Source organism: Phyllopteryx taeniolatus, chromosome 1 (assembly GCF_024500385.1).
Source record: "Phyllopteryx taeniolatus isolate TA_2022b chromosome 1, UOR_Ptae_1.2, whole genome shotgun sequence".
Taxonomy (NCBI): Eukaryota; Metazoa; Chordata; class Actinopteri; order Syngnathiformes; family Syngnathidae; genus Phyllopteryx; species Phyllopteryx taeniolatus.
The window spans coordinates 40,644,812-40,658,986 of record NC_084502.1 but is presented as its reverse complement, the minus strand read 5'-3'; the positions used below and the strand labels follow the sequence as shown (position 1 = coordinate 40,658,986).

General features: G+C 42.5%; 1 protein-coding gene across 4 annotated transcripts; it reads left to right on the top strand.

Annotated features, from left to right (window-relative positions):
* Positions 1 to 1,312: 1,312 nt before the first annotated feature.
* Positions 1,313 to 13,907, top strand: pcbp2 (poly(rC) binding protein 2). 4 transcript variants are annotated; one of them, XM_061795603.1, is made up of 13 exons: positions 1,316 to 1,497; positions 3,533 to 3,655; positions 3,736 to 3,759; positions 3,848 to 3,880; positions 3,958 to 4,074; positions 4,163 to 4,294; positions 6,618 to 6,746; positions 6,830 to 6,904; positions 9,636 to 9,695; positions 9,925 to 9,997; positions 10,071 to 10,126; positions 10,216 to 10,385; positions 12,789 to 13,907. In XM_061795603.1, exons 2-13 carry the CDS (start codon positions 3,587 to 3,589, stop codon positions 12,820 to 12,822), a joined length of 972 nt encoding a protein of 323 aa, XP_061651587.1. In that variant the 5' UTR covers positions 1,316 to 1,497; positions 3,533 to 3,586; the 3' UTR covers positions 12,823 to 13,907. The 4 variants fall into 4 exon arrangements, with proteins under 4 accessions (XP_061651602.1, XP_061651613.1, XP_061651587.1 ...); XM_061795612.1 differs by having other exon boundaries at positions 1,317 to 1,497; positions 9,636 to 9,677; XM_061795618.1 differs by lacking the exons at positions 10,071 to 10,126; positions 12,789 to 13,907 and having other exon boundaries at positions 1,313 to 1,497; positions 10,179 to 10,385.
* Positions 13,908 to 14,175: the final 268 nt, after the last annotated feature.

The following is a 14,175-nucleotide window of genomic DNA, read 5'->3' as shown; positions in this document are numbered from 1 at the left end:
GAGGCAGGGTACACCCTGAACTGGTCGCCAGACAGTCGCACGTCACAAATAAACGAACAACCATTCGCACTCACATTCACAACTACGGATAATTTAGAGTCTTCAGTGTGCGTGTGTGTGTGTGTGTGTGTGTGTGTGTGCGTGTGTGTGTGCGTGTGTGTGTGTGTGTGTGTGTGCGCGCGCGCGCGTGCACGGCCGCCACTGTGCGGACGGAGTTCTGCATACAGTTCTGCACCACTTGAGCTGAAGTGGTGCGGTCTTGCTCAAGGGAACCTCGACAGTAGCCAGCAAGCAGACTAGCGTCCCTCCAACAACTACTTGTCATTTTAACATTTTTGTCTGCAGTGGGACTCATACCCATGTCCTTACAGACTGAGTGACTGCCGCCCTAACGTTAAGGACACTATGGACACATTACTTGCCATGCACTTATTGAAAATATTACCAATCATTATGTTGTATTTCTCTGTATAACCATGCCCTGCTAAGTAGAACCCAGGAGTGAGCTACTATATGTTGCAAATACACATGATAAGTGTTTTAATTAGTGAGAAGTTAACTGTTTGTGATGATACAATTGTCTTTTGTTTACACTATAGGCATGGACAGGTCTATGAACACGTCTTATTATCAATATGTGAATATTGTAATTACAAAAATTTTTTAAAGTGTTTTCCTGTGTTCTTGGTGTAATTCTGCCATCTAGTGGATATATATAAGTTACTCCAGCAAGGACAAAATGTAACTTTTTTTTAGGACATAATTGAACTGTAAATATGAAAGTGAAAGACCCACATATGCTGCCCTTCATTGACACCGACATTGTAACATCCACAAACTAGTTACACATAACTTACTGTGTTCATGCATATTTACTTGTGATGTTCTGAGATGGGAAAGCAAAGTGGCTTTGTGCACATGGTTTCAAACAACATCAATTAGCTCAACTTCTATGTATAGCTACTTTATCACCAGTCTCGCATATGCGCTGAAGACGTGTCGTGAAAAAGGAAAAAAATGGTTTCTAGTGCTGTACAGAATGGGACTTTAAAGGTGAAATCTTTGATATAGCCCTTTTAAATGGATCATCGAACATATAAACACTATACTAAGTAAGAGAGTGAAGAAAATAGGAACAAGGGGTGACTGTTAATTGGCAAATGAAGTAAGCGAATTAAGGTTATTATTTGTATTCTTTAAACGCGTATTTTAAATTCGGGATCACTCAATCGTGTCAAAAAAAGAACTTGTAGTGTATTTCTGTCAGGTTAGAGAGCGCACGCAAGGGGCGTGGCCGTCGAGAGGTCAAAGTTGAATCCGGTCTGGCTTTTGTGCTTGCTAGCACAAGAGTGTGAGTGTTTAAGGAGTCCCATCGAATCGAGCCGCGGCGTCTCTTCCCTCTTCCCCGGATCCTTTTCAAAGTCCCTCCCGAACCTCTCCCCCTTCTTCCCTTGCCACCCTACCCACCCCCTGGACACACTTCAACGGACGGTTCTGGTAAGAAATCCAAAGACGGTACTATATTATGCTTTGGCCGCTGTTTTCCTTTAGCCTTGCTTGTAGAGTGAAGGACGGAGATAGCTCTGTGTTCCTCAGTGCGTTCGAAGGCCGCGGGTTGTGACTATTTCCTGGAGGAGGGGGCCTTGAGCTAGCAAGCCGGATGGAAAATTACCGGTTGTGCTAACTACCGATTGAGCGTCAGATCTCAACGCTGCTGCTATGCTATTGATGAGTAACCGGGCAGTCACATCTAAAATAAAGCATGGTGTTAGTGGAGCTATGGTTTGAATAGTATACTGTCAAACTTGGCCATATGCTTGCGTGACAGACATATCGTGATGTGCTTGTGCAGTACCTTTGAGTGTAGGTGTTAGCTTCTGACTCGTGAGCTCCCTGCTACCCGTTAAGAAGCACTTTGCGCGAAGGCGCTACAATCCCAAGGGTACTACCAAGCGTTTACACTTGCAATAACCTCTTACTACATGTAGCATATGTCGCTTCTGCTCCTCGGCACCATGAAATAGTCGACGCCGTACGTAGACAGTGGGTCATTGTACTGCCGTGAATAGGTGGACTCGCGCCAGTCTAATGTGAATTACAACAGTTGGATGTCCCTTTCGTTCGGGGTGCTTTGTCACGACAAACGCTGCTTTTCGCTCGTACATCTGCACTGAGAGCATCTTCTTCAAGAAACACCAACTTCTGATCTATACAGTGCCACCAGAAAGTATTCACACCCCTTCACTTTTCTACATTTTTCTATGTTAGACTTATTCTAAAGCTGATTTGAGTGTAGTTTTCTTTAAAAAAAATCTAAATAAAATACCCATAATGACCAAAGTAAAAACATTTGCAGACAGTTGTGCAAGTGTCAGTCTACCATAAAGGCCTGACTGGTGGAGCGCGTTCGCAATGGTTGACCTTCTGGATGGTTCTCCTATCTCCGCAAGGGAGCTCCGCCTTAGTGACCATAAGTTTCTTGTTCACCTCTCTGACCAATGCCCTTCTTCCCCCGTTACTCAGCTTGGTCGGACGGCCACATCTAGGAGGGGTCCTGTTGGTTCCAAACTTCTTCCATTTCCAAATATTTGAGACCAAAGTGCTTTTCGGGACCTTCAATGCTGCTGAAATTCTTTTGTATTCTTCCCCAGATTTGTGCCTTGATGCAATCTAGTCTTGGAGGTCTGCAGCCAATTCCTAAAACTTAATTGCTTGGTTTCTTCTCTGATATGCACTGCCAATAATAGGACCTTATATAGACAAGTGTGTGCGATTCCAAATTATGTTCAATCAACTGAATTTACCACAGGTGCACTCCATTCAAGTTGCAGAAGCATCTCAAGAATGATCAGTGGAAATCAGATGTACCTGAGCTTAAGTTTGCGTGTCATAGCAAAGGGTGTGAATACTTATGTAACTATTGCTTGAATGTTTACATTTTTTTATAAATTGACACAAATGTCTGAAAATATGTTTTTACTTTGTCATTATGGGATATTTTATGTATTTAAAAAAAAAAAAACAACTATACCCAATTCAGCTTTAGAATAAGTCTGTAACATGCCAAAATGTGGAAAAAGTCAAGGGATGTGAATACTCTCTGGCGGCACTGTAGCTTAAGTTGGTGACAGTCTAAAACGCTTGATGTCCAAAAACTGCGATCAATCGTCACCAAAATTTATGTGGACATCTTTACACATGCCCACTTCAGCCTCTGAAAATATAAAAACGATAACCCCAATATTAACAGATTTCTTTTGCCTGTTCCTCTCTATCGGCACGCATTATACAGAAAAAGCTTAACGTCGCTTAATGACGTACACAAAATCCTTAATATCGGGGTTATCATTTTGATATTTCCAGAGGTTGAAGTGGGCAGGAGTAGAGAAGCCCACAAATTTTGGTGACAATTGATCGCAGCTTTTGGACATTAAGCGCTCGTAAGCTTTTTCATGCTTACGTTGAGCATTTCACACTGTCCGTCCAGTTGCGGTAGTTGTCTCTGACGATCCTCCTTTCCACACTTTTACAGAGATTTGGCCTTTGACCAAATATTCACGCCTGTCTATCGCATCCATCTGCATCAATGGACCCAAGTCTGGTTGAAGGAGGACTTAATGTCACCTTAACTATCAGGTTACTCATGCATGGAAAGGTGAGTGTGGCTGCATGCAGTGCTTCATAATTGTACGATAATTCACAATGTAATTGACTTTATGCATGTTTCCTCTGTAGGAGGTTGGAAGTATCATTGGCAAGGTATGTTGTTTTGTTTTTACCATCAAATGGCTGCTATCGATGCATCTTACCCTCTAGTTATGAAAGTGTGTGTTTTTATACCCTACAGAAAGGGGAGTCTGTTAAGAAAATGAGAGAGGAGGTAAGATACAAGAAAACAATGAGAACCCGTCATGATTCTGCTACATCATTTGCCACATGGCTTGTCTGTATGCGCAGAGTGGCGCTCGCATCAACATCTCTGAGGGGAACTGTCCAGAGAGGATCATAACCCTGGCAGGACCCACCACGTCCATTTTCAAAGCATTCTCCATGATCATTGAGAAATTGGAGGAGGTTGGATTCGCCAACTACTTTTGATAATGAGGAAAGGTCCTGGTGGTGAACTTTAAGATGAACAATCGCATGTGGCTTTCTCTCTCAGGACATCAGTACCTCAATGACTAATAGTACAGCCACCAGCAAACCACCAGTCACCATGCGCCTCGTCGTACCTGCCAGCCAGTGCGGGTCGCTCATCGGCAAAGGGGGCTGCAAGATCAAAGAAATTAGAGAGGTGTGTCTTCATAGTTTTATTGTGGAACTCATCTTCACAGTTGGTCTGGTGAGCTTGGTCGAAAGTGTCTTCTGCTAATCATAGTGAACTTTGCAATTGCTTTGCATATGGGGCTAATGACGCTCAGAGGATTCAAATGAACTGCATTGCAAGTAATACAAATAGTGTGATGACCCCATATTTTGTCTTTTCTCAAATAGTAGCCTCCGCTGTAATAGACACCATGCCCCAATTAGTTCCCTTGTGTGTTGTCCATGCCAATAAATAGCTACCACACCCTTAAAAAGACAAAATTCTCCTCCTCAGACAAAAGTAGCATAGTCAGCAGTTAGTTGCAATAACCATTGCTCTGACATTTGATCTCCCACGTGTTGCGGTAGATGAAACTCATTTTCCACAAAACATACTACCTGCAAAGCAGAAATGAATCAATGAATGCACCAGATGAATAACTGAGGCCATAATACCTTTATAGAAAAATACAATAAAAATTCTAAATGCATCCATCCATTTTCTACCGCTTATCCGAGGTCGGGTCGGGGGGGCAGTAGCTTTAGCAGGGACGCCCAGACTTCCCTCTCCCCAGCCACTTCACCCAGCTCTTCCTGAGGCGTTCCCAGGCCAGCTGAAAGACGTAGTCTCTCCAGCGTGTCCTGGGTCGGCCCCGGGGTCTCCTCCCGATGGGACGTTAGCGGAACACCTCACCAGGGAGGCGTCCGGGAGGCATCCTAATCAGATGCCCCAGCCACCTCATCTGGCTCCTCTCGATGTGGAGGAGCAGAGGCTCTACTCTGAGATCCTCCCGGATGACCGAGCTTTTCACCCTATCTCTAGGGAAGAGCCTGGACACCCTGGAGGAAACTCATTTCAGCCGCTTGCATCCGAGATCTTGTTCTTTCGGTCACGACTTCCCATGAGGGAGCAGAGTCTGGGTTCTCTGAGGCGGGCTCTCCTATCTCTGGGGTTGTGGTCACCGAGGTGGTTAAAAAGCTCCTCGGTGGCAAGGCCCCGGGGGTGGATGAGCTTCGCCCTGAGTTCCTCAAGGCTCTAGATGTTGTAGGGCTGTCCTGGTTAACACGTCTCTGCAACATTGCATGGACATCGGGGACAGTGCCTCTGTAATGGCAGACTGGGGTGGTGATCCCCCTTTTTAAGAAGGGGGACCGGAGGGTGTGTTTCAACGACAGGGGGATCACATATTCTAAATATTCTAAATGCCTATTATGACAAAATTATTTACTTGTGGGGAAAACTTATTGAACAACACAGGAAGTCCTTGAGTTACGACGGACTCGACCTACGACATTTTGACTTCGCCACGTCCGTGCCTCATCCGCCATTTTGTCCCAGCACCATAGTGTTTTTGCTTAGCTAGTGCATAGTGCTTGTCTGTGTTTGTTCGCCGGGAGTATCTTTGCCTTTTTCGCCCTCATTTTTTCACACTCTCAGCAGAAATGATAAGTACAGCATCTTATTTTTTTATTTTAGTTTCTTTATACGAAGTGTTAACGTTTCCTGCTACGGTCACCTGACCGTGGTCAGGAGAGGCAGGGGTTAACTCCCTTCTCTCGTTGCACAGCTGAGCTGGGTGGCGGCAACAATAAAGGCACGAAGCACCAATTTGCTGCTTTAATGGCTTTATTAGCTCCTCTGGACATTCAACGTCAATCACTACTCTTCCCCGGTCGCCGTCACTACACTTGCCACTGTACACGCTCGCTCCGGTGCGCACTCCTTTCGCCTTCGCAGTCCCGCCGGATGACGCCTGCGGAGTCCCGTCTCACACACACATCGACGCACACACCCGCACACAGCTTGCTGTCACAATCATGTGGGACAATACCCGTAACAGTATTTCACCGTAAATTTCGACTTTAACGGTGAAATCCTACTTGCGCGGAAAATTGTGTTACGTCGCCAGCGTAGGAACGTAACTCGTTCGTAAATCGAGGACTTCCTGTTATATTATTCTGGCTACTGACCAATCCAAGGTTTACCTCACCTCTTGCCCTTAGTCAGCTAGGATGGGCTCCAGCTCACCCGCCACTCTGACAAAGACAGTCATTTGGGAAAATGGATGGAATATTGTTGTTATTAACCAAGCTGGGTTTAACAGATACCTGGTACTGTGTGCGTTGAGTAAATACACGCCCCCGGCCACTAGATGAGGTATTGAGTAGCAATATACAGGCTTAATGACTTTTCTGTAAAGAATATTGATGTGGCTCTTGGCCATTTCATACTCCCTTGTCACAGCCATTTGTAATTCTCAATAAGCTTACACTTGTGCCAGTTTTTAATTTTTTTGTCTGTGTGTCCACAGTCAGCAGGAGCTCAGGTACAAGTAGCAGGGGACATGTTGCCCAACTCAACAGAACGTGCCATCACTGTTGCAGGGACCCCACAGTCCATCATTGAGTGTGTGAAGCAGATCTGTGTTGTCATGCTTGAGGTAAAGACGATTTCATGCAAAACAATGTTTTGAGATCCACTGTGGCTTACTGTTTCAGCTGTGTTACTGGCTTGTTTCCTCAGTCCCCTCCGAAGGGAGTAACCATCCCATACCGACCCAAACCCTCAGGCTCTCCTGTCATCTTTGCAGGTGGTCAGGTAGGGATTTGTTTATTTGGTCCCCAAATACATACCTTCAAGTCGGGGAACGGTGGACTGACAAAACGAACAAACTAAACTAAATCAAGTTTACCACCCTACCTAAGCTTTGGGCCAATAAAAAGTTCCGATATGATTGTGGCATATTACAAGTAGACTTTGCACCGATCTGATCAACGTTATCGGTATCGGCCGATAATTAGCATTTTATGCTGATCGGCTATCGTGTCATAAGTCGCCGATCCGATCAATGATGTCATCGATCGGCTCCGCACAAGACCTTTAACTCCGCGTTTTCGTCGCGTATGAATCCAAAAGCTAGTTTATTTTTCGCCTTGTCACGTGTCTTGTAGCGCAGTACTGTAACTATCTGACAGCCAATAAAGTTTTTTCAAGCTTGTCGGTGTAAAAACACGTCGTCAGTGTGGGACTATTTTGCGGTGTCTCTGACAAACAACACGTACGTTATTTGCAGTCTGTGCACAACTGAAGTACATCGTGGGGTACGTCATCTAAATGCTTCAACACAAATTTGATCGAGCACCTGAAGAATGTACACGAGGAGCATGCCATGCCGCGTTCAATCAACGTAGGGTGGGGGGGGGGGGGAGTGTCCAACGGACTCAAACTCTGGACAACACCTGTCCATATAGCCGGGACAGTGAGAAAGTTAGAGTAAGCATGTGATTAACAGTATTTATTAAAGTAATTTAATTGCAATAAATTAATTTAATTACAGTAAGTTAACACCCATTATTTCTGTCAGTTGTAATGTTGATTTGACCTAAACTTATGTCAGTGGGCAATCCTTGAATGCCCCTCAGAGGTCATTGGTGTTTTAACTTTTTTCTAAAATGGGCTCCAGCACGCCCGCAACCCTTGTGAGGATAAGCTGTACAGAAAATGGATGGATGGGTGGATACAGTATACAGTACACAAGTATATACAATAAATGAACAAGTCATGTAAATAGACACATTGCTCTATCTTGTGATCGGATCGGTGATCGGTTATCTTTTTTTTTTTTAAAACTTGCTGATCGATGATCGGCCCCAAAAAATCCTGATCGTGTAAAGCCTAATTAAAACCCCAATTCCAATGAAGTTGGGACGTTGTGTTAAACATAAATAAAAACAGAATGCAATGATTTGCAAATCATGTTCAACCTATCTTTAATTGAATACACTACAAAGACAATATATTTAATGTTCAAACTGATAAACTTTGTTTTTAGAAAATAATCATTAACTTAGAATTTTATGGCTGCAACACGTTCCAAAAAAGCTGGGACAGGGTCATGTTTACCACTGTGTTACATCACCTTTTCTTTTAACAACATTCAATAAATTCTTTCCCATTCTTGCTTGATGTACAGCTTCAGCTGTTCAACAGTCTCGGGTCTCCGTTTTGAAAATGGTTCCATGTTGCCTCTTGTTTAGGTGGAATATAAGTTGCTAGGGGCGGCACGGTTACAGAGTGGTTAGCACATCTGCCTCACAGTTCTGAGGACTCGGGTTCAAATCCGACCTCGCCTGTGTGGAGTTTGCATGTTCTCCCCGTCCCTGCATGGGTTTTCTCCAGGTACTCCGGTTTCCTTCCACAGCCTCAAAACATACATCGTAGGCTAATTGAGTACTCTAAATTGACCGTAAGTGTGAATGTTAGTGCAAATGGTTGTTCATGGGTGCCCTGAAATTGGCTGGCGACCAGTTCAGGGTGTACCATGCCTCTTGCCCAGTCAGCTGGCATAGACTCCAGCACGCCCACAACCCTAGTGAGCATAAGCGGTATGGAAAATGAATGAATAAGTTGCTAGGTGGTTTTTTTTGTTTTGTTTTTTTTGTCGCTAAAGTGGTCGGAAATGTTGCTAAAATAATAGCTACAAAATGGCTAGGTTGGCAACATTGACTGCTTTAGTAAACTAGCTCAGAGCTCTCTGTTTGCGACCGTGTTGAAGCAGTGCAAGTGAGCTTGCGACGATAGGTAAATATTTAATTTAATTCAATTTATTGTGGTTAAGTTCCGTATTTATGTAACAGACCATGAATATTTAGATTGTCAGGTTAAAAAATAAATCCTTTGGTGTTTTGGAGTACATATTGTAGTTATGTTAAATTGGCGGTAGTCCCATGGTGGGGTTTTTGGAGAAATGTCTCGCAGTAAAGAGTCCCTGGAAAGGTTTGACCACTGTGATGTAAGCCCTTTAACACCAATTTCCCGTTAAATTGGAGTATAAGGGGAATGAAGGTTGAGCTTCGATTTGCCTGTGCCTTTCAGACAGAACTCACCAAAGATGGACATTGCTGTGTCCGAAGTATGTGTTTATACAGCCGATGCAGGTTGATATAATTAAATGCGTGGTGACTTCAACGCAAAGGCGCCCCTTGCTTTCAACAGAGGGACATGTACAGTGAGTTTACACTATGTTGGAAGCTGTCAAATTTTTCAGATTTTCAACCACTATGCCGCATCTGTGCCTTACACACAGGACACCAAGCCAGGAAAATTCTGGCTTTGTTTGAATTAGACTAGAGTTACTTTTTTGTTGAGTTTGTAGTCCTGTTAGCCGGTTATTCCTGTTTGTTTTGGGTGGAAAAGTAGCCATTCTAGCACTTTGTAGTGTGCATGACTTTGTTTTGTGAGCACCCCAAGGACAGAGGACTGATGGATATTGAAGTACACTGTGTGTGACACTGTCACAACCTCCTAAGTGCTTTTTTTCTACTTGCAGGCATACGCTGTCCAAGGACAGCACGCCATTCCTCAGCCTGATGTAAGTGAAGGGCCCTCTGTAAGTGATCTAATATATTTGCAACTTTGGTCCCAAGAAGCTTCATCATAGTTTTCCAGTCACCTCCGTCTCACATACGCACCCATATAATGAATACAAGGAATATACATTTGTCACAACCTAAGGTTAAATGATCCATTTCATACATTCCTCTCATTGTCACTGGGCTGTAATAATCAACATTGAGTTATATGTTTGCTGTCTGTCTATTCCTCTGTTGGCTCCACAGCTCACCAAACTTCACCAGCTGGCCATGCAGCAGAGCCCCTTCCCCATTGCGCACAGCAACCAGGGCTTCCAGGGTAGGTCAGCAGACATTGCTTTAGATTTGTCACGCGTTCTGCTCTGTGACGGGGTTTCTTTGCAATTCTGCAGCTGGGATGGACGCCTCTGCACAAACTGGCTCACATGAGCTCACCATTCCAAACGACGTAAAGCCCACCTGTTTTCAGTAACATCATCTTTCGACAACGTTTTTCCTAGGTTTCAGTCTGTGCTCACATTCCTCATATTCGCTCAGCTCATCGGCTGCATCATTGGCCGTCAGGGGGCGAAGATAAATGAGATCCGTCAGATGTCGGGCGCTCAGATCAAGATTGCCAATCCTGTGGAGGGTTCCACTGACAGACAGGTCACCATCACTGGCTCCCATGCCAGCATCAACCTTGCTGAGTACCTGATCAATGCTCGGTAAGGATTACCCCCATATAGGGCTTGGTGATGATTCAATATCAATATACATCACAATAGTCATGTGATCTATATCAATAATAGAAATTGGCTTTGATAGAATGTTAGATAGAAAAAAAATCTTGAAGAAAACAACTTTGGTGATGCCACAGGGCATTTTGCGGATGGCTTCAGCCTCTCAACCTATCATGGCCCAGCTATAAACAAATTTGGTTACGTCCATGTTTTAACAGACAATACAAATGGCCACTGGCGTAACTTTGTTGTGAAGGTTGGGCGGGTGACAAATGTTACTTTGTGGGCTAGGCTGGGCGGGGGGAATGGAGATGGATTTCTTTCCCAATTTTAAATGCATCAAAATTTGTACTTTGAGGGTCACATGGACAATAATTAATATACAGACCCTTTCCAAAAAAAAATTATATCATTATATCATAATTCCATTCAAAAAGTTAACCTTTCATAGATTATATATGCAGGGCCCACAATTTAAACAATTTCAAGTATTTATTTGTTTGTTTTTACATAATTTGGGCTTCCAGCTCATAAAACCCACAAAATTAGGAATATACAAAATTAGAATACTGTGAAGAAATCAGCACAAATTTTGCAGGCCATAAATGTTTTAAACTGAGTGTCACACACTAATCACCTCCTAAACTCAAAGCACCTGCACAGGGTTCCCCAGGTGTCATTAAATTGCTTCAATTTGGTTCAATTGTCTCAGTTGGGTTCAATATTGAGAAGACTGCAGACTTGACAACTGGCCAGAAGACCATCATTGATACTAGGCTTTACACGGTCAGGATTTTTGGGGCCGATCAACGAGTTTAAAAAAACGATATCCGATCACAAGATGGAGCAATGTGTCTATTTAAATTACCTGTTCATTTACTGTATATACTTGTGTACTAAATTACTCCAAAAAATATATTTACAATAAATAAATAATGTACCTTTTTATGCCAGTGAGGCATAGTGACAGCCAGAACAAATGAATGGTCTTCTGTTAGATGGCAGGAAGTACATACAGTAATTAATGTAGCCACTTTTTGTGACATGTTGGTGTGCCGTGAGATTTTACAATTGTAAAATAGATGCCTTGGCTCCATAAAGGTTGGAAATCACTGCTCTAGTCAGGTCATGTATTCTAATCAGTCAGGTCAAACCAACATTACAACATGACAGAAATAATGGGTGCTAACTATCCAGCCGTCCATTTTCTGAGCCGCTTCTCCTCACTAGGGTCGCGGGCGTGCTGGAACCTATCCCAGCTGTCATCGGGCAGAAGGCGGGGTACACCCTGAACTGGTTGCCAGCCAATCGCAGGGCACATACAACTAACTAACTGTAATTAAATTACTTCACCCACACCGAAACTTGAGAGCATGATTCGACAGAACGGCAGCATGTTTATGCACAACTGTTAGTGCTAGCACTAGCTTGCTAGGCTACATAACGTTTTGTTGCCTGCTTGCGAGCCGTATCGTGTTAAAAGTATGTGAACATACCTCAAGCAAGCCTTAAACGAACAGCCTCTCCTGAACAGTGGTGACCACCAACACATGTTTTTCCCCATTTTGTCATTATAATATAGTCGGCGTGATCCACTCGTTGTCGCCGCCACATCGTGTGTATCCGGTCGCATTTGAGTTGACAAGATAAAGCCCAATGATCGTAAAAAACGGCATGCGGTGGTATCTGAATACAAGAGAGGTACGGTACACCCTGAACTGGTCGCCAGCCAATCCCAAAGCACATATAAACAAGCAACCATTCGCACTCACATTCACAACTACGGGCAATTTAGCGTTTTCAATTACCATATTTTAACATGGTTAACACATTTGTTCACCGCTGCTGTTGGGCACATGCACGTCTTCGTGCGTGTTCTTCTTCATTGGTTTTTGCAGCTTCTTCGTTGGTTTTTGCCACTTTTGTCTTCGGGGTCGGAGGACGGTAGGCATCAAAACTGGGAACCGAAATGTTTTAAGAGACCGGAAGGTTAGTCCCGGTTACACTGCTGCCCAAGAGTAACAGAATAATTAAAGTTGAAAAACAATGTTTCATGAGGGATATATATGTATATCAATATCAGCTGATAGGACAAAAATTCTTTTTTTTTTTTTTTTTTTTGTCTTGCCCCCCCCATATCGCCCAGCTCTATCCACACACTTCCATAATTTTTACAACTGTGTTGTAATATGGATGGATGCACAGGCATTCAATTCAAAGCATTTAATTATGATATTCTGTCCTTGTAATGATGCCATGGGTGTCTGGCATTGTGTGTCTGGCCTATCTGCAAACATGATGTAAAGCTTTTTTTGTTTGAGTAATTCACATACTTAAACAGTTTAGAATTCTGATTTTGAAGCATCCTGTTTTTGTTCTGCTACACAGGCTGTCATCTGAAGCCAGTGGACTCGCCAACTGACATGGAGGATCTTCATCAGCATCTAACTTTGCCCCTGCCCCGATTTTTTACCAAGAGGTCCCTTATTGAACTTCATGCAAAAATACCATGAACTCCATGAACTGGTCTCCTCTGCTTTGAGTTCTATACGCCTCGGTTGTCCCTATGGCATCATCACGATCATGGTATTCTATTTATTTATAACATTTGAAATTCCCATTAGAATAATTTCTAAAGACTTCTGTTTTTTTTTTCTTTTACTGTATGTCTTTAGGGTCTTGATAAAGGTTAAAATGTTTTAGAAAAATCTGAAAATGCGTAAATCTTTTTTATGTCAGATTTTTCTTAGAAAATGCAAAAATGAAGAAAAAAACCCACTCAACAAAGATGGACTGTTCTTTCCCTTCCCTTTTAAATATATTTATTTTTATTTAAGACAGCTCCTTGTAAGAAGAGAATCTATTGATGATATTTGGAGCTGTGCTGCTTGAGCAATGCATTTTGGGTTTGACGGGTTTTTAATGGGTCAAAATGGCCTCAGTTGAAGTTGAACGCAGGAAAGAAAAGAAAAAAAACTCGAAAAGTTTGCCATTGTATGAATTTTAAACTGTTTGATATCACCTCTGAGTAATTGTGTCATTCCTGTGTTTCTTGATCAGAAATTTTGACCATTGTTTTGTATTGCATTCTGATGTGTGTGGGTGGGCCTGGGTCGCCAGGAATGGGCATGAATAAGAGGAAAATATTTTTAATTTTTCCAAAATTACTAAAGACCATACTAATGATAACATTTGAAATGTTTGTTTTAAATAGAGGAAATATTTTTTTTAACTGCTGGGCTGGGGAATTCTGCAAGGCTACAAAAGACATGTTGGTCTTTAAAAGTATATAATGCTGGGTATAAATTATGATAAACTAGAAGGAAATTAATTATAGAATAATGAGTTTTCTGCTATCTTTTTTTTTTTGCCTGGGTCAGTTTTTTTTCTTTTCTTTGCAGGATGAAGAAACTCACGTTTTGTGGACGATTACAAACTTGTAGATCTGGGTGCAATTAAATTGTTGAAGACAAAAATGCAGAAATAAAAAGATGTGAGATGCTTAAACACTTTGTTTTAATTTTATTTGTAAAAACGCTGCCCTTTAGTAAGCATAGATCCGACACTTACATACACACCATTGGCATGAATCCGTAATGGCTTGAAAAAGTATTTATACCCCTTGAACCTTTCCACAATTTGTGACCTTACAATCATGAACTTGAATGTACAACCCCAATTCCAATGAAGTTGGGACAAAAACAGAATACAGTGATTTGCAAATCATGTTTGACCTATATTTAATTGTAATGTGGTGATATCCTTTACACATTGA

Excerpts from the sequence above, each read along its gene's own strand:
- pcbp2 (XM_061795603.1), top strand. The coding sequence starts at position 3,587 with ATGGACCCAAGTCTGGTTGAAGGAGGACTTAATGTCACCTTAACTATC. Across the intron at positions 4,295-6,617 it reads AGATCAAAGAAATTAGAGAG|TCAGCAGGAGCTCAGGTACA; the intron begins GTGTGTCTTCAT and ends GTGTGTCCACAG. Across the intron at positions 9,998-10,070 it reads CAGCAACCAGGGCTTCCAGG|CTGGGATGGACGCCTCTGCA; the intron begins GTAGGTCAGCAG and ends GCAATTCTGCAG.